Source organism: Genypterus blacodes, unplaced genomic scaffold, assembly GCF_046128005.1.
Source record: "Genypterus blacodes isolate CSIRO-AG114 ecotype Tasmania unplaced genomic scaffold, CSIRO-AGI_Gbla_v1 ptg000141l_1, whole genome shotgun sequence".
Classification (NCBI taxonomy): domain Eukaryota; kingdom Metazoa; phylum Chordata; class Actinopteri; order Ophidiiformes; family Ophidiidae; genus Genypterus; species Genypterus blacodes.
This window is the reverse complement of record NW_027466943.1, coordinates 1,541,451-1,567,696: the sequence shown is the minus strand read 5'-3', so window position 1 is coordinate 1,567,696 and position 26,246 is coordinate 1,541,451. Positions and strand designations below refer to the sequence as shown.

The 26,246-nt window shown below is 41.8% G+C and overlaps 1 protein-coding gene across 2 annotated transcripts; it reads left to right on the top strand.

Annotated features, from left to right (window-relative positions):
* Nucleotides 1–2: 2 nt before the first annotated feature.
* On the top strand, nt 3–26,238 carry rad17 (RAD17 checkpoint clamp loader component). Of its 2 annotated transcripts, none has more exons than XM_076165121.1 (17): nt 3–151; nt 401–496; nt 4,357–4,605; nt 5,229–5,303; nt 11,748–11,886; nt 12,163–12,299; nt 12,676–12,728; nt 17,191–17,316; nt 18,479–18,548; nt 18,633–18,744; nt 19,862–20,059; nt 20,894–20,988; nt 21,063–21,209; nt 22,282–22,410; nt 24,323–24,443; nt 25,117–25,174; nt 25,546–26,238. In XM_076165121.1, exons 2-17 carry the CDS (start codon nt 455–457, stop codon nt 25,730–25,732), a joined length of 1,938 nt encoding a protein of 645 aa, XP_076021236.1. In that variant the 5' UTR covers nt 3–151; nt 401–454; the 3' UTR covers nt 25,733–26,238. The 2 variants fall into 2 exon arrangements, with proteins under 2 accessions (XP_076021236.1, XP_076021235.1); XM_076165120.1 differs by having other exon boundaries at nt 18,630–18,744.
* The last annotated feature ends 8 nt before the right edge of the window (nt 26,239–26,246 follow it).

Below are 26,246 nucleotides of genomic sequence, written 5' to 3'. Positions count from 1 at the left end.
GCAGTGCGTGCCCCGGTTCTAAACAGATAAACTTTGCTTCCCGTCACTTTCCATCTTGGTCGTCAATGTTTATCCCTTTGCGATTTCAAATATTTAATGGAAAAGCTTAAGAAAACTGGAGTGAAGGAAACACCGATTTAACTCTAAAAAGGCGAGTGTCTCAAAATATTAGCAGCTACATTTGTATTTCAGATTCCACAGAAACTTTGCACCTGGTAACAGTAGAGACACTAAAATAGACCCACATTTCGAGGACTTTTTACAATATTTAATTAGAGACAAGAGGGGTTGTAGCTTGAGAGCACTTTCAGTTATCCCTGCTTCCCCTCTGCTCATTGCCTGTGTTCTTTTGTTTAGATGGACGGCATATCTAACAGCGTCTATCTCTGATTGTTTTCAGTTTCTCCACTTGGTGTTGACCTGCAGACCTCAATGCGAAGCCCCACCGCGCGGGATGAGCAAGCTTTCTCTGACAGATAAAGCTGCTTCCAGCACAGTGAGTTTATTTGCATGACATGGCATCTCGGTAGGAAGACATTTAACAGTTATCAATCAGTGCTGTGGTATAACACTGAACAAGAACTAATAAATAATGTTTCCCTCTACTGACAACTCCACTGTGCTCCCTTTCACTCAAATCTGTTGTCTTAGGGTCATTTTTACAAGTCACATTCCTTCAGTAACTGCCCATCTTGACTTCCCTCTCATCCTCTGCCACCAAAAGCCTTATCCGTGTCTTTCCCACTTCCAGACTCAGTTACTGCAACACCATACTCTCCACTAATCCTGCAAAGTCAAATTTTAATAATCAAATCAAACTTCAGTACATCTAAAACCCTCTCACACTCCCTCCAAAACATCAGCTGCCATCCCTCATATACTATGCTGACTCCACATAGATGGATAGATTTAGACATCTCTTCACCTACAAATCCCTCTATAGTTTGGCCCTGCATACTTCAGTGACCTTCATGTCCAGCAATGAACTGTATTGCATGTTTACATATGGGTGTTAAAACCTTTGATTATACTTGGATTGTAGTATTTACATTGATTTCTTCCTTAATTAATCAAAGCTGCAATGTGCATGTACTGTTTAGGTAACATACCTAGTATATTTGATTGAAAATTTTACATTTAAATCAGAGACACCTTCACATGCTATCCACAACTGGCCAACTCTTCATCCGCAGAGTAAGCAACAAGTTGTGTATATTCAGCTACAGTTAGACCCATAAACATCGACACAATTTTCACAACTTTGGCTCTGTACACCACCACAATGGACTTGAAATGAAACAATCAAGATGTGCTTTAAGTGCAGAGTTTCAGCTTTATTATGAGGGTGCAGGAATTACAACAACTTATATACCTGCTTTCCCTTTTTTAAGGGACCAAAAGTAATTGGACAAACTAACAATCATGTAATCAAATTCATGATTTTTTCATCATCATTTTAATACTTTGTTGCAAATCCTTTGCAGTAAGTGACAGCCTGAAGTCTGGAACCCATAGACATCACCAGACACTGGGTTTTGTCCCTGTTGTTAATCTGCCAGGCCTCTACGGCAACTGTCTTTAGTTCCTGCTTGTTCTTCGGGCATTTTCCCATGAGTTTTGTCTTCAGCAAGTGAAATGCATGCTCAATTGGATTCAGGTCAGGTGATTGGCTTGGCATAACATTCCACTTCTTTGCCGTAAAAAACTCTTTGGTTGCTTTCGCAGTATGCTTCGGGTCATTGTCCATCTGCACTGTGAAGCGCCGTCCAATGAGTTCTGAAGCATTTGGCTTTATATGAGCAGATAATATTGCCTGAAACACTTCAGCATTCATCTGGCTGCTTTTGTCAACAGTGACATAGTCAATGAATACAAGGGAACCAGTTCCATTGGCAGCCATACATGCCCACGCCATGACATTACCACAACCATGCTTCACTGATGAGGTGGTATGCTTTGGATCATGAGCAGTTCCTTTCCTTCTCCATATTTTCTCTTCCCATCATTCTGGTACAAGTTGATCTATGGCTCATCTGTCTGTACGATCTTGTTCTAGAACTGTAAAGGCTTTTTTTAGATGTTTTTTTTGCAAACTAATCTGGTGTTCCTGTTTTTGAGGCTCACCAATGGTTTACACCTTGTGGTGAACTCGCTGTACTTTTTTTACTCTGGTGAAGTCTTCTTTTGATTCTTGACTTTGACACAGATACGCCTACCTCATGGAGAGTCTCCCTGATCTAGCCAACTGTTGTGAATGGGTTTTTCTTCACCAGGGAAATGATTCTTCTGTCATCCACCACAGTTGTTTTTTGAGGTCTTCCGGGTCGTTTGGTGTTGCTGAGCTCACCAGTGCATTCTTTCTTCTTCAGAATGTACCAAACTGTTGATTTTGCCACACCTAATGTTTTTGTTTTTTCTCTGATGGGTTTGTTTTGATTTTTCAGCCGAATAATGGCTTGCATCACTGATAGTGACAGCTCTTTGGACCTCATGTTTGAGAGCTGACAGCAACAGATTCCAAATGCAGATACCACACTTGAAATGAACTCTCGACCTTTTATCTGTTCCTTGAGACACCTGGCCATGGAACAGGTGAGCAGCCAATTGTCCAATTACTTTTGGTCCCTTAAAAAGGGGGAAGCACGCGTAGAAGTTGTTGTGATTCCTACACCGTTCACCTGATTTGGATGTAAATACCCTCAAGTTAAAGCTGAAAGTCTGCACTTAAAGCACATCTTGATTGTTCCATTTCAAGTCCATTGTGGTGGTGTACAGAGCCAAAGTTGTGAAAATTGCGTCTATGTCCAAATACCTATGAACCTAACTGTATGTGCAGAATCCTATGAACTCTGTCCATGATTATTATTCATCTTACCTTCATCACTGAACAGATAAAAAGATGTAGCATGCTTTGTGATGGTACTGAAGAAGTAAACTCCCATATGATTTTTTGGGAAATGAGAACAGAGAAAGCACAACAACCTTTACAACGCTGTTAACATTTCCAAAATGCTGTTATCTACCACAACATCAACTATCCTACCTATACCACAATTTTCAATGTGATGTTTTCAGAGCCATACCAAAGTGTTTTTTTCATTGATGTCCATAATTAACTGTATGTGCTCCAAGTGTCATGCTTGTGTAAGACATAAATGGATATCCAAATTGTTGCACACAAGACAGAGGTCGGCCTGTTGGCTCTAAACCTCTGTGGACGTCTCAAAATGAAGCCATTATTTAGTTGTGTTCCTGTGTTGATGTAATTGTGCCTGGGTCTGTTGTTGTCCAGTTTCTAATAAGTGTTTACGCAGAGACTGCAAAGGGAGCTCAGGGCTTACCCCACTTAACTTCAACATAAAAGGCCAAGGATGATGCTTTAATTACAGAAAGGAATGCTGCATGGTCTCACAATGTTCTCAGATCACACCTCATCCCTTGGTGTCACTCACATGGAGGGCCATATAATAGGCAAATGGTGAAGGAATGTTGTCTCAATCAATTGACCTCCAGGGGAGCGGACAAAGTAGTGGATACATTCACACATCTCATTCTGTTGTCAGTGGATGTGCCGGGCGTCACCTTTCATTGGTTTGTGGCAAAAGTATGTAAATGTCCAGGATAAGGGTATTTAATAGGACATTGTGAAAGGGGCTTGGGCTCTTCTATCGGCTCTCTTCCATATACTCTTCTCTTTCTCCCTACTTCTTTTTCCATTCTTCTCTTCTTTTTGACCATCATTTCCTGGTTTAATTTACTTTAATATGTCATTTGTATCTCTTTAGATCTTGTTTTACATTCTCTCAGCTATTACAACTGTAACTGCTGTAACTGTAATGTCAGCTATCAGCACATGGTAGTAAACTATCCACCATTCATCTCCCTTCTATTGTGCCATGCCTCTCTGTATAGCTAAATTAGCATCACTAAATCACAGTGCCATTGTTAATTATTTATTGAGTCAGATAAAACCCAGATAACTATCTCTGTCTATATAAGGGTGTGAGTTTTTTCATCCTTACATTGCTCTGCCCGCAACATTATCTTGTTTCTCTTCAATTTGTACATTTGTGGCTATGATGGTGCTAAGGGTGGTTACTCAACCCTCTGCAATCATCCTCTTGGGATGTAGAGTAACATTAGTTACTCTAGTTATGAGATACCTTTTTATTGCTTAAAGTTTATTGTGTAAGTGCAATTTAATGATTGATGAAAACCTTTTGTAGGCATCACTACTCACCTAGCCTGTGCATTGTGGCATTGCAGCATGTGTGGTTCTTTCTTATCAGAGCTTATGGGAGTAGAACAGTGATTGGTGAAGCAGAATTTTCAAGTGTGTTCACTGTATTTCTGCAGGTGAATCGTTGGGTGGATGCATCTTTCACTGATCTGACTGGGGGAAGCTCCTTTTTCTCTGGAAAAAGGAAAGATGGCCGGGTACGAGGCTTCAAAGCTGGTACCCATGGAAGTAAGAGGTCCAGGAAGAGGAATGAAGAGGCTGGGAGCGCAGAGATGCAGACCTCCGGCCCTTCCTCTATGCTAAAAGAGCTGGCCCAGAGGACCCAGGATCAGCCCTGGGTGGACAGATATTCACCTTGCTCACAGGTCAGCACAATGACCTTTACCTTTGTTCTTTTTCCAGCTTGAATGGGTGCATAATTAAGGTTAGGGACAGACCAGCGAGATTTTGGCCCATTAGGAAATATCAGTCACCTCCATTGCTCTTTTATGCTAAACACATGTGTTAATTTGCATTGATCAACATGAACTAAGCTGTGTAGGACTCTACGCTAATGTTGTGTAAGATTAAACATATTTTTTCTAGGTGTTTCACCGTGACTATTAAAGTTATGTCATTTGCATGCTACTGAATCAGCAGGTTCATTAATTAATGTGCCCCTATCCAGTTTATGCAGTCTTCTCCAGATCCTGATATTGCACCAAATGATTGTCTATCGTGGTATGAAATGCATTTTTTACTAGTTTTACTTTTGAAGAAATGGACAAAATATGGAAATGTCCCAATGTTAAGAAATTAATTAATTAATCCTGTCCTGAAACAGACAGTAGTGGATGAAAACAAATAGAGAACAATAGAAATGGATATAAAAGGTTCCTCCTAGCTATTATTGGTCCAAATATCATAGCTTGGGTCAACTGCAAGGAGCAAGCAGCCAGAGCTCACTCAATTACAGCACAAATAAGGATTCCAGTGTGTGTTTTTGTAGGCAGAACTAGCTGTCCATAAGAAGAAGATAGAGGAGGTGGAGAACTGGATGAGGATTCACAGTAACACAGCAAAGGTATGGCTTTTATATTTATTCTGGAAAGTAACTATCATTGTTTAAATCAATGTGCATAGTGTCAGTTTGCAGACCTTATCTGGAGCAAATATCTTACAAATGACAGGGATATTATTTGATTTGGATTTTCTTTTAATACTATTTGTTTTTATTATTATACAAACATTTTACATGACAATACAGTTATAGGACATTATGGAGATCATTTGCACAGACAGAGGGGAAAAGGAGAGAGAGATAGAGAGAAAGAAAGAGGGTTGTATTATTATTATTACTGTTGTTGTTTAACTTTTTTCGTAGACCCTGAGGTAAAATAGGCAATATGAGGTACAAGTAGATTGAAGTTGAAACAGCAGGAAGCCACGGCTGCAGGAGGTTACGAGAACATGGCACAGTAGTGTGGATGCAGAGTCCAGGATGGCATCAGTGATGTTGATGCGATGAACTCATAGGGTAAATTCAGTTTGTACAGGATGATGTCAAATCATCGGCTGTGGTGAAGAGAAAAACAAAAAAAAACAAAGAGAGGAAATCCCACCCAAAGACCCATTCCAACCCCGCAGTCACACAACCCCGCATTCATACGACCCCGTCCTGGCCCGCCTGCGATGTAAAATAAAATGAAAAATAAAAAGAAACTGTTCGGTGTACAGATTTTCAGTCAATGGTCTGGCATAGCCTGTAGATCTCTGAAGTAAGAGAGAAATGGTTACCATCTCTGATAGAACTTATCAGTGTTGCCCCTCATAGTGTACTTGATTTTCTTTAGTTTAAGAAAATACATCATATCCCTCAGCAATTGCAAAATAGAGGGAGGGGTGAGGGATTTCCAATGCAGGAGCAGGCGGAGTCTAGCAAGCAGAGAAATAAACATGACAATTTCCTTTGTGAGGTGTTAAATTGGATTGATTCAGATAGGGCAGGGTTTTGACCTCAGGGCCCAACCTTTCCAGTACAGAGGGAAAGGTTGGGCATATAGCAATACAGCCCATTCAAATATCAACACTGAATTGGTTATCTTACTCTTGATTTGTATTCAATAACTATATCTAATGTACTTATAGTTTAACGTGCCTAAACCTTGTCAAATGACATGAATCATGTGCTCATCACAAAGATATTTATCTATTTTTCAAACATAAACCAGCACATACAACAACATGCCGAACAACAAAAAGGAGGGACTCATAAAAACTGATGAAAAAAACTGGACATGTGATAAAATTATGGGGGTGATAAATTCAAAATAATGTTTTTTCTTAAATAAACCGTTTAAGTAAAAGTAAAGTGCAAATGAAAATACAGCCTTCCAATCTGCAAATTAATTTAAAAGGTGCATGGCAGAGCCAGAACTTGCTCTTCATAACAGTGACAAATGAAAAATAACTTTTTACATTTTTTTTACTTCTTACACAACTCAGACATGATCAGATCTAGCCTAGGTGGAATGAAGGAAAGGCAAACTCTCAGAGTTGCCTCCAGTGTTGATCTGAGTCTGTTTCGGGCTTTGGTCTTACTTGTGGCCAGCCTAATATAATTAATAAACGCCACGGCACAACAGTCCAGGCGCAGGGCCACATTTCTTTTGGACGCGGATCCAAAGTCTGGCTTCTTACCAACTGCCTCTCCAGTGTTCATAGATGTGACAATTTCGCACAACATCCCAGTGTTCCTCGCGGCGTCCAGCGCGGTGTTTTTTAAAGCGTGTCCATTTCATTTCGCCTGGTTAGACACCTGCCGTGGTCCCTCTACGTCGCGTGTATGACGTCACAGGGTTGAATGAATGAATGAATAGCTGATCGGCCCTGATCGTCTCGTTTGTCCGTGAATCTCCACACCTCTTTTTTGTTGATTTTTTTCCTTTAAGTGCACTTTCTTTTCTAAAATCCACAAATAATTTCTGAAATAATAAATAATTTCTGAAAGCCTGTTTGACGCCTACAACGCCTACAACAACTACAACAACTGAGTGTCTCGCGGCCCTCACGGCCCCCATGGTTAAGAATCACTGAGATAGGGTACCGAAGATGGCAATATGAGGGGAGGGTTGAACTTGCATTCCAAATATGGTAGACAATGTGTTGAAGTAACCGGACCAGTAGTTGTGCAGCCTGGGGAAGAGAACAAACATGTGGCTTAGGTTACAGTGAGGATTCGAACATCTATTGCATTTGTCCTCTACTTCTGTCTACATTTCGGCCAATCTGGATTTTAGAAAAATGGACCTTGTGAGCGACCTTAAACTGGATGAGAGCGAGACGAGTTCAGGAGACGGTATGTAGATTGCGTATGACTTCGTCTCACCAGTCGATGTCTAGATGGATTTCCAGCTCAGCCTCCCCCTGTTAGATAGGTCCCTGAGGTCCAGAATACGGCAATAGATCCCAGAGATGGTCCCTTAGTGGTGTCTTGAACGTCGTTAGCAGGTCTTCCCACATGAGTTGAGGGGGAGGGGAAGGGAAGTTTTGCAAAGTGTCTGATTTGGAAGTACTTAAATAATTGATTAGCAGGTAGTCTAGCAGGCAGTGTAATTATATTTGGCCCCTGAGATAATATCAAATGGCGGTAAATAGCGCATACACCGCTAATACTACACATCCCACAATGCTCTGCGAGTGCGATCTGTGTGACATCATGAGCCATCTCGATGTGCTCAACCTGCAGCTTCAGGAGCTGGGGCGTGTCATCACAGACATGTATGCTGCGGTGAGGGCTTTTCAAACCCAGTTGTGCCTTTGGGAGACTCTGATGCTGCAAGGAAACTTGGGCCATTTCCCGTGCTGCCAACCCATGAAAGAGCAGATCTCTACCTCCGTGTTGCCAAGTGCACAGTTTGCTGAATAACTCTATGTACTCAGCGCCGAGTTTACCCGGCGATTTGTCGACTTTGAAGCCCAGAAATGTAAGTTTGGACTGCTTAGTAATCACTTTGCAGTTGACGTGGAACGCGCACCAACCAACCTCCAAATGGAGCTGATTGAACTCCAGTGACTCCAGTCAAAGTACGACTCTGTTTCCTCGTTTCATCCCTGACACAATTCCCCAACTCCGTCCCCAAGCTGCTCAAATGCTCTCTATGTTCGACAGCACATATCTATGTGCATCAGAGTATCGCAAACTGAGCCTTTCTATATGCACTTTTGTCTTGCTACTCCAAGGCATGGACTGTTAATAGTTCAATTGTTGGATTTTCATTGAAGGAAATTATTAATTTATTTGGGTTGTTTTGTTCTGTCAAAAAAAAGTTCCCATTGAATGTTTACTTGAAAGATAGAGAGAGGCAAGTCGGGTTTGTCCAAGTATTTTCTTTTATTTATTCAAATAAAAATAAGAAACGAATGGCACTGATGTATCTCTTATTTGAAAATCCATTTGTCACATGTTTAAGATAAGAGATAAGATAAGATAATCCTTTATTTGTCCCAAAACGGGGAAATTCACATGTTACAGCAGCAAAGTGGATATTGCAAAGCAAAATAAGAGCCTATTAATATTATTAAGCTGTGCTTGTTCCAGACTTAATGTTTAAGCTAAACTGCTATGTTTCCATATAAAAAAGTTGATCATCATATATCTGGAGAGAAGGGAAAACATGCACAATTGTAGTCTATTCCAGTCTGGCCCGTGACTTAGTCCCAGTTTTTTATTTTGGCACCCCTGTTGTATGCCTTTGTGGTGCCATGCTGAGAAAGAAGAGTCCAAGAATGAGGCGGGGAACATGTGGATGTTATGGACTGGACCCAGGGGGGATGCGCTTATGAATTTAAGGTGTTTCCTGAATTGGTACCAAATCATTAGAGTGTTAAGAACAACAGGGTTTTTGGTGAACTGGAAGATCTTGTCTGGGAGAGAGGAGTAAATTAGGGCAGCGGCGGAGGAGGAGGACGAGGAGGAGCAGGATCGGGCTTCCAGCCTGCACCAGGGTAGCTCAGGAGAATTAACCCAGTAGTGTGATTTATCGATATGAATTGCCCAGCAATAGGATTGGAGGTTTGGTAGAGTGAGACCCCCACTGAATTTACATCTTTGTAGTAGTGGTTTGTGGATCCTTGGGGGCTTCGCAACCCAAATGAAGGCGCGGATCATTTTGTCTAAAGCAGGGGTCTCCAACCTTTTTGTCTCTGAGAGCTACTTTGACAAAATAAAAGTGTCCGAGAGCTACTCATGTTTGATATTATTAGTAACATTTATCTACATGGCTGTTTCTCCAGCCAAACCAGCTGAATAAGCGTCTTTTGTGTGAACATTTACAAAATGTTGATATCCAACACTCAACACTCACATTTTGTGTCAAAATGCACTTCAATTCAGCAACAGAAGCTTGATTTTTTTCTGTATACATTTTCAGTGTCAAGCTCACACTAATTCACATCGTATTGATCTCATTTATAATACGTTACTTATTTTACTATTTTACCAATACTATACCTTTCATATTTCACATTTGCCTTTTTACATTTCACTGTCACAACTTCCCATCACATTCCCTGTAATTCAGGGAATTCCCTCTAGTTCCCATATCATCTGTACTTCACATGCATTCAGTCTGTTCTGATGTTAGTGAGATGACAGAGAGTGTGGCACTATTTTCATGAGGAATTAAAATAGTTTTGGAGTGTTCTTGCAGTGAAGCACGTTCTCAATCATATAGTTTCGAGTGTTTTCCTGTTTGGAAGAACATAGACTGGATTTAGAGAGCCTCTTCTAAATCCCAACAGTTGTAAAAGCACTGACAGTAGCAGCCACAGTAGCCTGCCTTTTTTTTGTTCCAACTGAACTGTTGGATGCACAGTTCTCATGTCTGTGAAGGTTTTTTGTGGACCCTGCTCGACATGACGGCTTAATTCTGCAAATTCTGCATTCTGCCTTTATGTTGTCACTATTGTTAAAATGCATCCAAGTGCTGTTTTTTCTTTTTTACAGCTGTCACTCATCTTTACGCGCACTGCAGACCGAGACCATCCTATCATTCTGTCTTGTGTTAAGTTGACCTAAAAGAGCCGATCGTTGAGCCGGCTTGTTCGATAATGACACATCAAGCCCTGCTAGCAGCCAGAAAGTCCCGTGAAAAGTTGCTGTGGACTTTGGTGAAGTGGCGCTCCACAGACGGGTTCGCACCGCAAATGAGACACGCACACACTTGTCATTCACATTCTCAATTTTTTTAATTCCTCATGAAAATAGGATATTTTTGCCTTTTATCGGGGCTGTCATCCCCAACTAACCAAACTTAGTAACCAGTAACCAAAACTTGACACCGTGACACCTGGCGGGTCCCACGTTGTAGTGTGAAGTATTCTGAACGAACACCTTTTGTATGGACACTGGCCTGTGGTGATGAGTATAAAAATCTAATCCAGCTGCACTAAATGCAAATAAATATTCCCATTCTACCCTGTGGAAGGCTTTTTCGACATCCAGAGAGATTACAATCTCTGGTGAAATTGCGGAGTGAGAGGATGAGGAGAGGAGTAAATGATATTTAGAAGGGTGCGAGTATTGAAAAATTGTTGTCGACCTTTAAGGAAGCCATTTTGTTTTGGCTAAGATCTTAACATTGGCATTCAGGGATAGAGGTCTATGGGAGCCACAGGCGGTGGGGTCTTTGTCTTTTTTAAGGAGAAGAGCTATTGAAGCTTGACACAACGTGGGCGGAAGTGTGCCTTTCTCCAGGGAGGCAGTGGCCCAGTGGGTAGTGCTTCCGCTTAAGAACCGGAGGGTCGCCAGTTCAAGCCCCTGCCGAGGTGCCCCTGAGCAAGGCACCGAACCCTCAATTGCTCCCCCCTCTGCGAAGGGTGGTAATGTAATGTAAGTCGCTTTGGATAAAAGCGTCTGCCAAATGATCGTAATGTAATGTAATGGATTCATTAAACAATGAAAGAAGAAGGGGTGCAAGTTAAGTACTGAATTTCTTGAAAAACTCTATAGAAAATTTATCCGGGCCAGGGGCTTTGTTGGATTGCATGGCTCTGATTGCGGAGTGTAATTCTTCAAGAAAAATTGAAGAATCCAGTGCTGTTGCAGTGTCGGATTTGATGTTTGGGGAATTGATGTTGGCAAGTGATGCATCTCTGTGATGTTTGACGGAAATTCGGACTTGTAAAGGGAGGAGTAGAATGATTTAAATTTGGTGTTTATTTCCACGGTGTCAGTAGATGGGGTGTTAGTTTAAGTACTGATCTTTGGTATGAGATCTGATCTTTTGTATTTAGTTTTAGTATTTTTAGTGAATGCTTAGTAGTTTTATGCATTGGTTCAAGTAGTTTGTCTTCCGCTAACCCTCAGTTCCTTATCTTATGTGTCCTGTCTAGAGAAAAAATAAATCAATCTCATTTTGTGGTCTGACCTGTGATCTTATATGATTGAATGCAAAAAAGATTAGCCTGGGGAGGCTTTAAGTGAGGGTCATAGTGCTCAGTTTAGCCAGGCTGTTGTTCTCCACAGGGTGGCATTCTGTTGCTGATGGGACCGTCGGGATGTGGGAAGACTGCCACAGTGCAGGTTTTGTCCCAAGAGTTGGGCTTCAGGATTCAAGAGTGGACAAACCCGACAAGCCTGGAGCCAAACATCAATAGTCAGCATGGTGAGACAATGACACATCTTACTGTCATATACAGTACTTATAAGACCTTTTCAGACCTGTGGTTTGATTGCAGTGGTCCGAATTATGGACTAAGTTGCTATAATGCTACTTTATTCTGGAGCTCATTTTACTTTCACACAGGAAAAACGCACAGGATTTTAAATCATCCAAAACAATTCACACATTTCCAATACATTCATCCTATTATGATGACATCATCAGTCAGTATCCACACTCTTCATACGGCTTTTTGCTTCATCCTCCATCTTCTGCCAGACTGGAGGCTGAATGGCTTTTTCTGCAGCTCCCAGGTAGCCCAGTTCCAGGAGTTCTTGCTAAGGGCCAACAAGTACAACTGTCTGAAGATGATGGGTGATGAAGGAGTAACAAACAGGAAGCTCATACTGGTTGAGGTAATGTACTGTATTTTGATAAACTAAGTTGATCATTTTATATCTGGAGAGAAGGGAAAACATGCACAATTGTAGTCAATTTTTTTCCCGCCACTTTTTATTTTAGCCCACTGTGTATTTTAGTTTAACACCCCTGGTATATAGGTTTTCTGTTGACTGAAATGTCCATTCTCCTTGATGTGTACTTGTAGTTTATTCTCCACACACTTGCTTCAAGTGGACAGAAATGTATATTTTCAAGTTTCAGTTTCAACATAAAACAAAACAGGAAGTCACATGGGTTATGTAGCACTATGTTGCAACATCAAGTTCTGATTATTATCTTTACCTTTTATGGTACATATTAAATAACATAACCTTTACTTTTCCCCCTCAGGATTTCCCAAACCAGTTCTACAGGCAGCCAGCGACCCTTCATAATATTCTGAGGTGAGACGGATCAGGTTTCTCCTTTTTTATACCAACATGCAAAACAATACAAAAACATAAAGCAGCAGTTTAAGCGAGCAGGCAAGATAATGGAGTTTTGTCAACAATCTTACTTTGATAATTATTAATATGATTGGATTTTGTTTTGCATCAGTTCTCACCGACTTTTGTCACAGTGCTGTACCACAAAGTCACTCTTTTTACATCTGTGACGGGTGTGTCTGGCCCGCTTGGTCTTTGACCAGGCCGGCAGCACATCCGTCACACCTGGTTATCGCTGCGTTGTGTTCTTTTGATGAGTAAATAAACCGGACCACAGACAGCTGCTGGTTGTTCCTTTTCTACCAAAGATGGTCTCCTGTACAAATGAAATAAAATATGACATGCGGTGTCCGATGACACGAGTCATCGGACACCGAATGACCGCAGAGGCCTCGTCTCCGTAATGCGTGGCGCGAACTGATAGTGGCGCAGCATTGCACTTGTTATGTGCATCTAAGTAAAGTTACAACAAAATAAAATGTACAAATGCGCAATGCACTCGGCCGTACACAAGCTACTAAATGCAGAACAAAACCAGCTTTAGTTATGAAAACAATAAAAGAATAAAACACATACCTGTACAAATGAAATAAAATATAGCATGCGGTCTCCTGGACACGGGTCAACAGCCCTCCTCTCTGTAACGCGTGGCGTGAACTGAGAGTGGCGCAGCATTGTCATCAACCTGAGACCACTTAAAGTGACAATACAGGTATGGACACTTTAAATAAAAGAAGTTTAAATAAAAACAAAACATCCAAAACATGAATTATACAATAACCAGACATTAATCAGAGATTTGGTGAAATTTCAAACCAAATCAAATTTACATTTTCAACCTGGTTACGCATTTATGAATGAGTGAGGATATTAGAAACACCTTTCAGTATAAATCATCAATATGAATATGAACCAATTATGGTGCTTAAGAACATTTGTGGGTTTCATTACCTTTTTTTCTACTAAAAAAGGTTTGTAGGTACACAATATAAAGCAATCAACTTTATGACGACACAAAGTGAAAGACAAAGTTGTTTAGATAGAAAGTTTTTAATTTCTTATATTTATTTTTAGAGGGATCGGAACTCGGAAGATGTATTAATATGGCGCAATGCAAAGTGACAGCCTGTCGCAGCCTCTCGTCGGTGTTTATAGATTTCACTTTTTTCACACGTCTGTAACCAAGAGTTGCATTGAGCGGGGATGGTCCGTTGACTCGCGGATCGAGGCTGTTAGACCCACTCAAAGGACATTGTAATTTCTTTACACACGCGAACAGCTGATAGAAATTGCCTAGAGCTAGGCATGACATCCCAGAGGAGCTACAGAGACGCTGCCAGGGTTGTGGAGCTGGAGTTAAGCGGAGGCCAAGAGGAGGACAGACAAACCTTCCATTCCAGCCATCATCATGAGAAATGTGAGGTCGCTGGGCATTAAGATTGACGAGCTCGGCACACTGACCAGGACACAGAGGGAATACTGTGAATGCAGCTTTTTATGTTTTAAAACATAAAAAGCTGCACGCACACTTCCCGGACCACAGTCTGGCGTTAAATGGCTTTAGCACTGTTCGGGCTGACAGGGACGTTAATTGGATAAGTAAGAAGAAATTAGGGGGGGATTGCACTGTATGTGCGTGAACGCTGGTGTAATCCTAGACGTCTCTGTTACCCGGACATTGAACTGTTAGCTGTGGGGCTTCGTCCATATTACTTGCCGAGGGAGATTTTGTATGTTATCATTGTGGCTGTTTGCGTCCCTCCATCAGCTGATGCGGAGGAGGCCGGTGATGTCATTCACTCAAAGGTTGCTATACTTCTGACTCAACATCCCAATGCTTTTGTTATAATAACTGGTGACTTCAACCATGTCAGTCTGGATAAATCCTTACCAACTTTTCACCAGTATGTTAACTGCCCCACCAGAGACAATTGAACATTTGACCTACTGTATGCAAATACCAAGGATGCATGCTGTGCCACTGCTCTTCCTCCCCTTGGCAGATGGGACCACAGCCTTGTCATGCTGACCCCAAAGTATGTCCCCTTTGTTCGACGGCTGCCTGTGTCCACAAGGGTGAGGAAGTGGACTCAGGAGGCTAATGAGGCACTGCAGGACCGCTTCGAGTTGACTGACAGGGACTTGTTGTGTGTGCCACATGGGGAGGACATCAACAGCATGACTGACTGCATCACAGATTACATCAATTTCTGTGTGAACATCACCCTGCTGACCCGGACTGTGCGCTTGTTTCCCAACAACAAGCCCTGGATCACCAGTGACCTGAAGGAGCTTCTTAACAAGAAGAAGAGAGCCTTCAGGTCTGGAGACAGGGAAGAACTGAGGAGTGTACAGCATGAGCTGAGAGACAAGCTGAGGGTGTGCAAGGACTCCTACAGGAGGAAGCTGGAGGCCAAACTCCAGCAGAACAACACCAGGGATGTGTGGACTGGATTGAAACAAATCACTGGCTTCAAGGTGAAGGAAAGAAAATAAGGAGGCAGCATGGAGAGGGCAAATGAGCTAAACTGTTTCTTCAACAGGTTTACTTCACAGCCATCTGCTGCCCCATCCACCTCACACCCAGGCTTCCACACACCTCCACTGCTCCCAATGCCCATGCCCTCCCCCGTCAAACCCCCCCACTCACCTTTGAAGACAAGCACCCTTCACCACCTGACCGTGACTACTAGCCAGATTAGGCGACAGCTGGAGAGACTCCACCAAGGCAAGGCTGCAGGCCCCAATGGTATCATCCCCAGGGTTCTGAGGACCTGTACTGGCCAGCTGTCTGCTATCCTGTGTTACCTCTTCAACCTGAGCCTGACCCTGGAGAAAATGCCGGTGCTGTGGAAGACGTCCTGTCTGGTTCCGGTTCCAAAGAAGTCGACTCCATCTGGCCTAAATGACTTTGACCAGTTGCCCTCACATCTCTCATGATGATGGTGCTGGAGAGGCTGGTCTTGGCCCGCCCTAGGCCGTTGGTGAAACCGTCACTGGACCCTCTGCAGTTCGCATACCAACCTCACGTGGGAGTGGAGGACGCCATCATCTACCTGCTGCAGCGAGCCCACTCGTATCTGGATGGAACCGGTTGCACTGTGAGAGTCACATTCCTTGACTTCTCCAGTGCATTCAACACCATCCAGCCATCACAACTGAGGGAGAAGCTGCAAGCGATGAAGGTAGACAAGTCCACCATCTCCTTGATTACTGACTATCTGACTGACAGACCACAGTTGGTCCGACTGAGTAATGTTCTGTCCGAAATGGTGGTTAATAACACTGGAGCTCCACAGGGGACCGTGCTGTCACCCTTCCTCTTCAGCTTATACACCACTGACTTTCAGTTAAACTCTGGGTCTTGCCACTTGCAGAAGTTTTTGGACGACTCTGCAGTGGTTGGGTGTATTAGGGATGGACGGGAGGAGGAGTACAGAAAACTGGTGGACGATTACGTAGAGGGGTCTGGTAGTAATCATCTGATTCTGAATGTGGCGAAGACCAGGGAGATGGTCATCGATTTCAGAAGGAAGAGCGCGGTTTGTCGGCCCCTGTGCATTCTGGTTGAGGATGTTCAGGTGGTGGAGGATTATAAATACCTGGCAGTCCAACAACAACAGGCTGGACTGGAAGACCAACACTGAGGCTGTATACAGGAAGGTGATGAGCAGACTATTTTTCCTGAGGAAGCTGAGATCTTTCAATGTGTGCAGCAAGATGTTGGAAGTGTTCTACCAGTCTGTTGTAGCCAGTACACTTCATTACGCTGTTGTCTGCTGGGGGAGCAGCATCGGAGCCAGGGACACCAGCAGACTTAATAAACCTATTCAGAAGGCTGGCTCTGTAATGGGCAGCAAACCAGATACTTTTGGGACTGTGATGGAGAAGAGGTCACTAAACAAACTGATCATCTTCTCCATCACCTGCAGGACAGACAGCGGAGCTCCTTCTCTAAGAGACTGATCCAGCTTAGCTGTCAGAAGGACTGATACAGGAGATCCTTCCTGCCCGCTGCTATGTCCCTTTACAACTCCTCACCACTGTCTGATAGAGAACACTCTGCCTAGTCTTTGTTTAGGTCACATCGACTCTTTCTGTCCTTTTAATCAGTATTTAGCATTTTTACTACTTCATTCTATTCTATTTATTATGACTGTGTTTTTATTTATTTACTACTGTGTGTGCTGTGTTTTCATCTATTCTAGCGTGCTGTGACAGAATAATTTCCCAGTTTGGGATCAATAAAATCTGTCTGTCTGTCTGTCTGTCTGTCTGTCTGTCTGTCTGTCTGTCTGTCTGTCTGCCTGTCTGCCTGTGAGGCCAGCTCAGCTAAGGTCCTTTAAGTATGTACTGTGTTTAGTACCACATGTGTCTCTTAACACTAATTTGATGCTGTGACCTGCCATTTGTTTATCAGGCAATCTGTGAAGACCAGTCGATGTCCCTTGGTTTTTATTGTGTCAGACAGTCCGAGTGGAGACAGCAGTTCCAGGTTTCTTTTTCCCAAAGACATCCAGGATGAACTGAACATGGGCACTATCAGGTACACCGAATAGACCCAAAAGCAAAAATGAAATTAGCCAGAATTACACCATGTACATGTACACTCACCTCGGCCATTTCCCCCTGTATAATGAATATGTGTTAAAATAGTACCAAAACCAAGTAGCACCAAATAGTGCATAGGACATTAGTGGGTCTGTGTTCAGGAAAATAAATGTTTTGGCAAATCATTGTCATAACTATCATACTCTGCTATAGAATATTTGGTGCTTGAGTCTTAATTGAAATTCCTACCACAAATGTTGTGATTTCCATATTTCAATATATGTATCCTGAGTATGTAACTGGTCATGGTGTGATTTTATCTATTTCTCGAATTTATTAATGTATTATTTCTAAAACTAAGCATGCGTGGTTGTAAGCGTATTTAGATGCAGTCAGAGGAAGAAGCAGGGAAGAGATGGATACGATCCAAAATTGGGCCAAAATATTTTTGTTAGTGTGTAACATTTGCAAAGAGGAAATATTTATTAACTCACACTGGTGCATTTCCAAGGGATGCTAGTTTTTCAAATAATTTAAATGCACACTACGTCACTGACATGTTTTATTGTGAGTTGTATTATTCTGGAGCAATTTGATGTTAACTGTATCGTAGACAAAGCATTTAAATGACCTTAAAATCGTGACATTTTTGGAAATTGACATAGTTTCACTGGTGTCACGACATCAGCCCTTCAATCATTGTGTTCAAGTGCTGTAATTGTTATTCTCAGAAAAAATAGGCCAGGAACTGTGTCTTGTACATATACATATACATACTTTTAAAGGTACTTTAAAAAAAGATCAACTATTCTAAAATCAGTTGCATTAAAGCCCTATTTTGTAATCTAGTTTTACAACTAAATCAGATGATGACCAATCAATCAATGACATTTTGCTATGACTGCAAGTACAACAAATCTCTTCAGGGAAAGTGTAATATGTGTACTTTGAAAATTAAAGCATCCATACAAGAAACATCTTTTTGCATTTTTAAGTTAGATTTAGTATTGAATTGTGATCACAGGACAGTAAAATAACACTGGCCCTAATGGCTCTAGGAACTGCTCATAACCCAAAAAGGGCCTTTGACATCCCCACCAGAAACTCCAGGACAGCCCCCTGACAGACTTTGCTCTCTGTTTGTGTTCCGTTTCCAGTTTTAATCCAGTGGCTCCAACCGCAATGATGAAGGTTCTGAGTCGCATCGCAGCCTCAGAGACAGGAAAGGTGAAATGAAGCATTGCCCTTTTAGTACATATTTCAGTTTGTGTCTCTGTATGTTTTCTAATATCTTCTCATACTTTCAAGCAGAGTGGAGGGAGGATGTGTTCTCCTGACCAAGCTGTCTTGGACATGTTGTGTTCAGGAAGTTCAGGAGATATCCGCAGTGCCATCAACAGCCTGCAGTTTGCATCACACCCAGGTCATTAATAAATCACCACTCTATAGATGCACAGTTGTGTTTGATCTTGTAGTAACGATCCCATTCGATTTATCCACCCGTCACCTTTTAGATAAAGCAAATAGCATCACAAAACCCCATTCCCACAGTCATAAACATGCTGTCACTGGCCTCTTTTAGCATTTGATTTGTAATATCTACTCAAAGAAGTATAAAGTGTACTTTGCTCACATGTACCACACGATATGATCACAATGTGAACAGAAGTATCAGCAACACTTCACAATTCAGAATAGCCTCTTCATGAAGTCACAAATTAGGTCTTCAAGTGGAAGGATGTAAATTGAATTAAATATGGATCCTGTACAGAACCCAAAACAAAGGTGGGACCTATTTGTTGTAACAACTAAATCAAGAGAGAGTCAGATTACAAAGTCGTATGTCATTTTCAAGGTAGTTGAGTAACATCTTATGATCCATTGTGTCAAACCATGTGCTAAAATGGAGTAGGATTTATACAAAGCCAGCAGTAAGACAATAGGTATCTACACTTGCTTAATTGCCATTTTGTTATTGATTTTAATTCATTTTAACACATTCCAGCAGCATATAGGCTAAAAACAAACTGTCAGCTAGAAACAACAGCAGAATAAAAAAAGTATAAACCACAAGATCAATAAATCAAATGGCCACGACGAAGCCATAAACAGAGCTGAAACACACGCATTACAGGGGGGTGCAGGGCGCCCATGGAGCAGATGGGGGTTTGATGTCTTGCTCACGTGCACCAAACCCCCAACTGCTCTGAAGGCAAACTGTCACCTCACCAGCTACCAGTCTGCTAACTTGGTCCACACCGGGGACTGGAACTGGCGACCCTGCGGTTCCCACCCTGCGGACTGAGCTACCGCCTGCCTATATGTCCTTTGTATTACCGCAGAGCTACAAGTTCATCCCCATACCTGCTGTCCCCATGGGAATGTTTTACAGTTTATATATCGGCTAGATTAGTGTTGTCCCATGCAGCTCTCTACTAGACAGTTTTGTTGTACTACCACAAGCATGGTTTGCTTTAGAATAAAGACTGTTGACAAGATGTTCGCAGTACCAATTATATTTCATTATTTTGATTTTCCAGACACATCATTAGAAAGGGCCGTTTGGGGGAAGAAGGACAAATCTGTGGCCTCATTGGGCAAAGCAGTCTCTAGAGTAAACCAGAGGAAGAAGGCCAAGTCCAAGCAGAGAAAGGAGCAGGAAGGAGAACAGGCTATTGGAGGAAAAGATGCATCTCTCTTCCTGTTCCGGGCACTGGGGAAGATCCTTCACTGCAAACGTGAGTCGTAAATTATATTTCTTGTCTTGATCCTGAGTCTATGCTGCTACTGTATCTACTGTATCAGCAGTGCACGTTTCCAATGCATGAAGGGAAGTAAGTAGATAGCACAAATGTCAACTACATCATAATGCTATGTGTAACGGGTGTGTCTGGCCCGAACCACAGCTGCTGGTTGTTCCTCTATTACCAAATATGGTCTCCTGTACAAATGAAATAAAATATAACCTGCGGTCTCCGGACACGAGTCAACAGGCCTCGTCTCTGTAATGCGTGGCGCGAACTGAGAGTGGCCCAGCATTGCACTTGTTACGTGCATCTACGTCAAGTAACAACAAAATAAAATGTACAAATGTGCAATGCACTCGGCCGTACACAAACTTCTAAATGCAGAACAATGCATTGTAGTGTTATGAAAACAATAAACGAATAAAACACATACCTGTACAAATGAAATAAAATATAACATGCGGTCTCCGGACACGAGTCGACAGTCCTCCTCTCTGTAACGCATGGCGCGAACTGAGAGTGGCGCCATCAACCGGAGACCACTTGAAGTGACAGTACAGGTATGGACACTTTAAATATGTTAAAAAAAAACATCCAAAACATGAATTATACAATAACCAGACATTAATCAGAGATTTGGTGAAATTTCAAACCAAAACATATTTACATTTTCAACCTGGTTACATTTGCCAATTCTGTCGGCCATTCAAGAAGTCTTTCCTGTTTTTGTAAAAGAGGCCAATCTTTATTTTTTTCCATTTGTCATGTAGGTAAATGGTCACTTTGTATAATGACAATAAAGGAACCTTGATTTCTCATTCATAGGGGGGAACCCCAAAGTTGATGAGTGTTCTGATGGTCCTGGCCTACCGCCTCATCTATCTCAACATTACAGAGAAGCACTGCTAGTAAACCCTGAGGTACAAACGTAACAAGTTTTAATACTCTTTTAAAAGCTTGGTTTTGCATACGCATCATCCCTGTTTCTGTCCAGCTGGTTGTAGAGCGTTCGCACATGTCTGGAGAGTTCTTCAACCTGTACCTTCACCAGAACTACCTGGACTTCTTTTCGGAGTTGGAGGACGTGGAGAGGGCCAGCGAGTATCTGTCTGATGCTGACCTCCTCACTGCTGATTGGACGGTTTGTCTTTTCCGAAGCCTAATTTTAATTACTGAATTAATTCAATGCTGATTTATTTCTACGTTTGCATTATTAATTCAGTGAACCTGATATTTCTGATCTTTTAAGTTTAAATGTATTGTCAGGTCTGTTTTAACCAAGCTTGAGGGCGAATACAGTACATGTGGCAATGTACAGGTGTGTTATGTCTTCTGTTACTTGAGAAGAAAACTACTTTTAAGTTATTCAGCAGCAACATCACTTTATTGGCAACCCTAATGTTTACCATGAAGTACAAGTGCAAACAAAACAACATTCCTCCTTTCCTGTAACTTGCAACCTGTTCAAAATATTAGTACTTGTAACTTAACACCTCCTACAAACTCTATGATAATAACAATCTTGTAATGTGTGGTATACTAAAATATTAGCTGAATTCCGTGTCAGACTATACAATTTCAAGTTGGATGCATGTCAGATTGGGAATGTTGGAATTGTGAATTGTGGTTCCACAAATGGCGTAATAAACCTGTGAACCATCTGATTGGGCTGCAGATGTGATGTCGCACTGTGAGATTTTGGTCCTTAATTTCTGGCATTGTAAATTTTCCGACTAACTTAGATTTCTTTATGATTCTCTCTCAATTGTACAGTTTCTTTGTAACTCAGTCTGGCATGCAGGGTTTCCCATACTCTTACTGGGTGGCAAGCCCACTAATCTCAGAACCCCGCCCACTAATTGGTCAGCTCCAACATTTTCAGTTACCACCCATTATGGACTCAACAACCTTGGCTTTGCATAAGTGTCATGACAGAGACACAAGGTGGTGCTATCCTATGAATTCAGTGGTGGGAGAATTTTTTCTACATTTTAACTGTTAACATTGATAATGACTATTTCAATAAGCAGTATAGTTTCCACTAATGGAATGCAGTTAATAGTTACACCTGTGTTTGCAAAAAGTTCTGGATATCTGATAATCAGCAGGCTGTATGTGTGAATGACTTGAGCTCTTGGCAGTTTCTTTGTGTGAACATTGCGGATGTTGGGTTAAATGTGATTAGTGTTTTGTATCTGTTTTGCTGTTACCAGTCTCGCAACACCATGTGTGAGTACGGGTCCTCAGTGGCCACCAGGGGCCTCCTTCACTCCAACTTTCAGCAAGTTGCTGTTGGTTTCAGACCACTGCACAAACCCAACTGGCTCCTCATCAACAAGAAGGTGAGAGCCCCAAAAAATATATTCCACTGTTGAAATGTCAGAGGCTTCAGTTCGTCTTATGCAGGGGTGGGGAACCTTTTTCCTATCGAGGGCCATTTTGAATTTTACATCACCCCTCAGGGGCCATACTAAATTAATGAACACAAAACTTCTGTTTAAAGGTTGAAGACAGCAGCAGACAGACAACGTATTTTATGGTCTTTTAAACTTAATTGAAATAAAATCAGCATCATCACCATTCATTTCATGTTTTAGCCAATTTTAACCATGTTATTGTTTCTTATCGTTTGCTTATTATTATTACCATTATTTATCAGACTGACTTAATGCGATGGCTGGAACTGTTTCTTCTTGGTGAGGCGACTGATGTCAGGTGGCAGTGATGACAATGCTTCTCACAGCTGGTTGTCCAGGTTTGGGTCAGTCAGTCTTGAGCGCAGCCCAGTCTTTCAAACAGTCAGTTTTGAAGAGAACTGCTCACAGCCCTATGTTGTCCCAAACAGTGATGCAAACTTCAGTGCATGTCCCCTCCAGAAAAGGAAAATCTTCCACACATAGATACAGTTTGTAGAAATCAAGCAAAGGGAGATTGTTGTAACTACCTTTGAGCTCATCATTGCTTTGCAGCTCAATAATTTCAAGCTGCAGGTTATCTGGCCCATCAGCTGGTTCCACATTGAAAGGTGTGCAAATATGTTTGCTTTTCAAGTCCTGGAACCTCTCTCCAAATACCTGAAGGAGTTTTGCACATTCACCAGCATATTCAGATGTCACAGCTGGCTTTTGTTCTTGCAGAGTAGGAAAGTGCACTTCCCAGTTGCACGTGCCACAGCTTTAGCTTAGCTTCAAATGATTTCACATTTGAGAAAAGAGAGCTGAGAAGCTGGTTAGGACCTTGGAGCTGGACATTCAGCTCTGAGCGGTACTTCGTAATGTCTACCATGAAAGCCAAATCACACAGCCACTTGCAGTCCCTGAGTTCAGCGACCGGTTTCCCCTCCATCTCCATGGAGTGCTGAACTTTACGCGAAGCTGTCATGCATCGGGTTTTCCAGGACAGCTCGTGGTTTGGGTTTTGGAGAGAACGACATTCCTCATCAACTTTTCGTTTCTTCGTTGCCATGTTCCGCCATCACTGATGGCAGGTGTAACGGGTGTGTCTTGCCGATGGCAGATGACAGTTAAGCTCAGTTGTGTTCAATGACTCTGACCTTGGCCAGGAAAGACAGACGTCCGCCCGTTTTATCCCAAGGTGAATTAATTGCTCTCTGGAAATTATTTATGTCTTAAGTATTTAAGTCTTAAGTATTAAAGTATATTTGTTTGTGTGTTTATGTATTGTCTCTCGGGCCGGAACAGAAGGCCTTACGGCCCGGGGGGCAGAGGTTCCCCACCCCTGGTCTAATGTGACAGGAAATATAGTTTTCTACTGATATGGTATATCACTTTGGTACCTAGACTGCCAGATTCCTGGTTTCAAAATGACTATATACTGGGATACATTTGTCAGATTTCTGACGGATGAAATAATCAGAATGGGATATACAAACGATGAAGCAGTTTTTGATAGAAATAATAGAAATATGAACAGCAGAGGCGTAGAAGAATGAATGAAGTGAAAACGTATATCGATTGAGGATTATATCACACGGAAGCAGAACATTAAATTTAATGCATTATTTTTCAAAAATGTATGCTGCAAGTCAACAACAATTGCTGTGACAATCCCTCAGATTACATTTTGTTTTATTTTTTATATTTTGTGGCTTTAAGGCTTGAATATTTGAAAAAACTTACCGCCAAAATAATCATTCATAAATGATTATTTGTTAGATTTATTACTCTCAGGAAGTATGTTTGTCAATGATTGAACATCCAGATTGCATGGTGAGACCTCTGTTGTTCCACTCAGCATCGTGACAACTGCCGAGATGCTCACAGCCTGTTCTCCAGCTTCTGTCTGACACCAGTCAGTCTGCAGACTGAACTGCTGCCATACCTGGCCAAACTCACCAACCCTATGCGCAACCCAGGTAATGCACACACTCACACTCAATGCAACACTGAAAATAACTTTATTATGGTGCTCAAAGGGAAGACAAGCCCGTGTGGAATATAAACTTTGCTGAATGTGTCGCAGTTGTATAGATTGAACTTCTTGACTCAAGCAGGACTTCGACAATGTGAACTTCTGACTGAGATTTGATCACAGACTGAGTCAAAAGAGGGTCACTTCCTCTTTTAAAGTCTTTAATCTTTGCACACGCCGTCACATTCCTTTACACCCCACTCCCCACACATGTACTCACCTTTAACAAATAGGGTGAATGCCCTACCCAATCAACATATAAACCACACAATAATCTATAATACATTTTTGATTGGTCTTTATGTCTTTCCCGTTTTTATCTCATATATATTGCAATGCAATGTCGATCTGCCACCCTCTTTTGCTTAGTCATCTTGAAAGGAAGGCATGAAGGAAAGGGAAGGGCCTCAAAATTGGAAAGAAAGGAAAAAAGAAGGAAGGAAGTGGGATGGACACCATGGGATGATTGGGCCAAAAAGTTGATATTTAGTTTTTAGTTATTTTATTCAACTTGTTTTGTTTTTGAAGGTCCTACCACATTTTACATTCTCACCAGTTGTGTGTGCAGTGAGCGATGCATGGATGTGACGTTTCTGTGCTTTCTGTTTCCCCTGCAGCTCAGATAGCATTTATCCAGGATGTGGGTCAGCTCTCACTGAGACGTTTCCCTGGAAGGTATATCCTGTTTGGGTTATACAGACATTAAGGTTTTCCATATACTGAAAAATTGAGCTTATGTGTATCACCTTGACCTCATAACTGTCATGGATTCATGCCCAATCTCTGCAAGCAGCTAATTGTAAGACTCACAAACAGGAGATGCGATTATACTTGAGATTGTACTTGAATTTGGATGTGTGGATAGGATAAGACACCAAATTTTATCTAGTAATGCAATAATTTAAATGATGTTCACACAATTATGAGTCAGCTGCTGTGCTGTTATCAGTCAGCATTAAAGCCCTACAGAGCCTGGTGAGTGCATTTCCCAACTGTATGTTTGCTGTCTTCATTTGGATCATGTGGTTTTTGTTGTGTTTCCCCAGACTACCACTGGAGGCACTGACAGATAAAGAGCCAGGCCAAATAGAGTTTGACAATAAGGAGGAAGAGGAAAAAGAGGAGGAATGTCAGGCTGTGGAGGCTTTGCCAGCCAGCCAGCCTCAGCCCACAACCAACCAGGTCCATATGGAGGAAGAGGACCTGCTGATAGAGGAATACTATAGTGACTAACAGAGAGTGACTGAACCACACCCTTCCCTTTCGTCCAAGCTGTGATAGTTGTTACTTTTTCACTGTTCTGTATTTTTTTGGTTTTTTTTTTTCAGTATTTAGTGCAGAAGGGGATTGGGGCGACTTAAACAGCCTGGGTGTGTTTTACACCACCTGGCAACATGTATAGCAACTTTATGTTGTCAATAAAAAGGGTGGATGTAATTATCCCCTGAAGCAGCTCTTACAATTCACTTCTGCTTGTGGAAATATTGTCAGTATTTATTTATTTTAAGTGCACATTTTCTTTGAACTTACATTTTTCTTTTGTTGATGGATTATTTAGAAAATCTGAGTTGCGCTCACCTGGAATAACCTTTGACAACTCTCCATCCATTGGAGGCACGGTTAGACCAAAGTGGCATTTTCTCACTGTTTTCCTTAGCTTTACAATAAGACCTTTACAGTTGATGGATATATTGTTTCAATCGAAATGAATCGTATCAATAAAAACGTGTGAGCTGATAATGTGAAC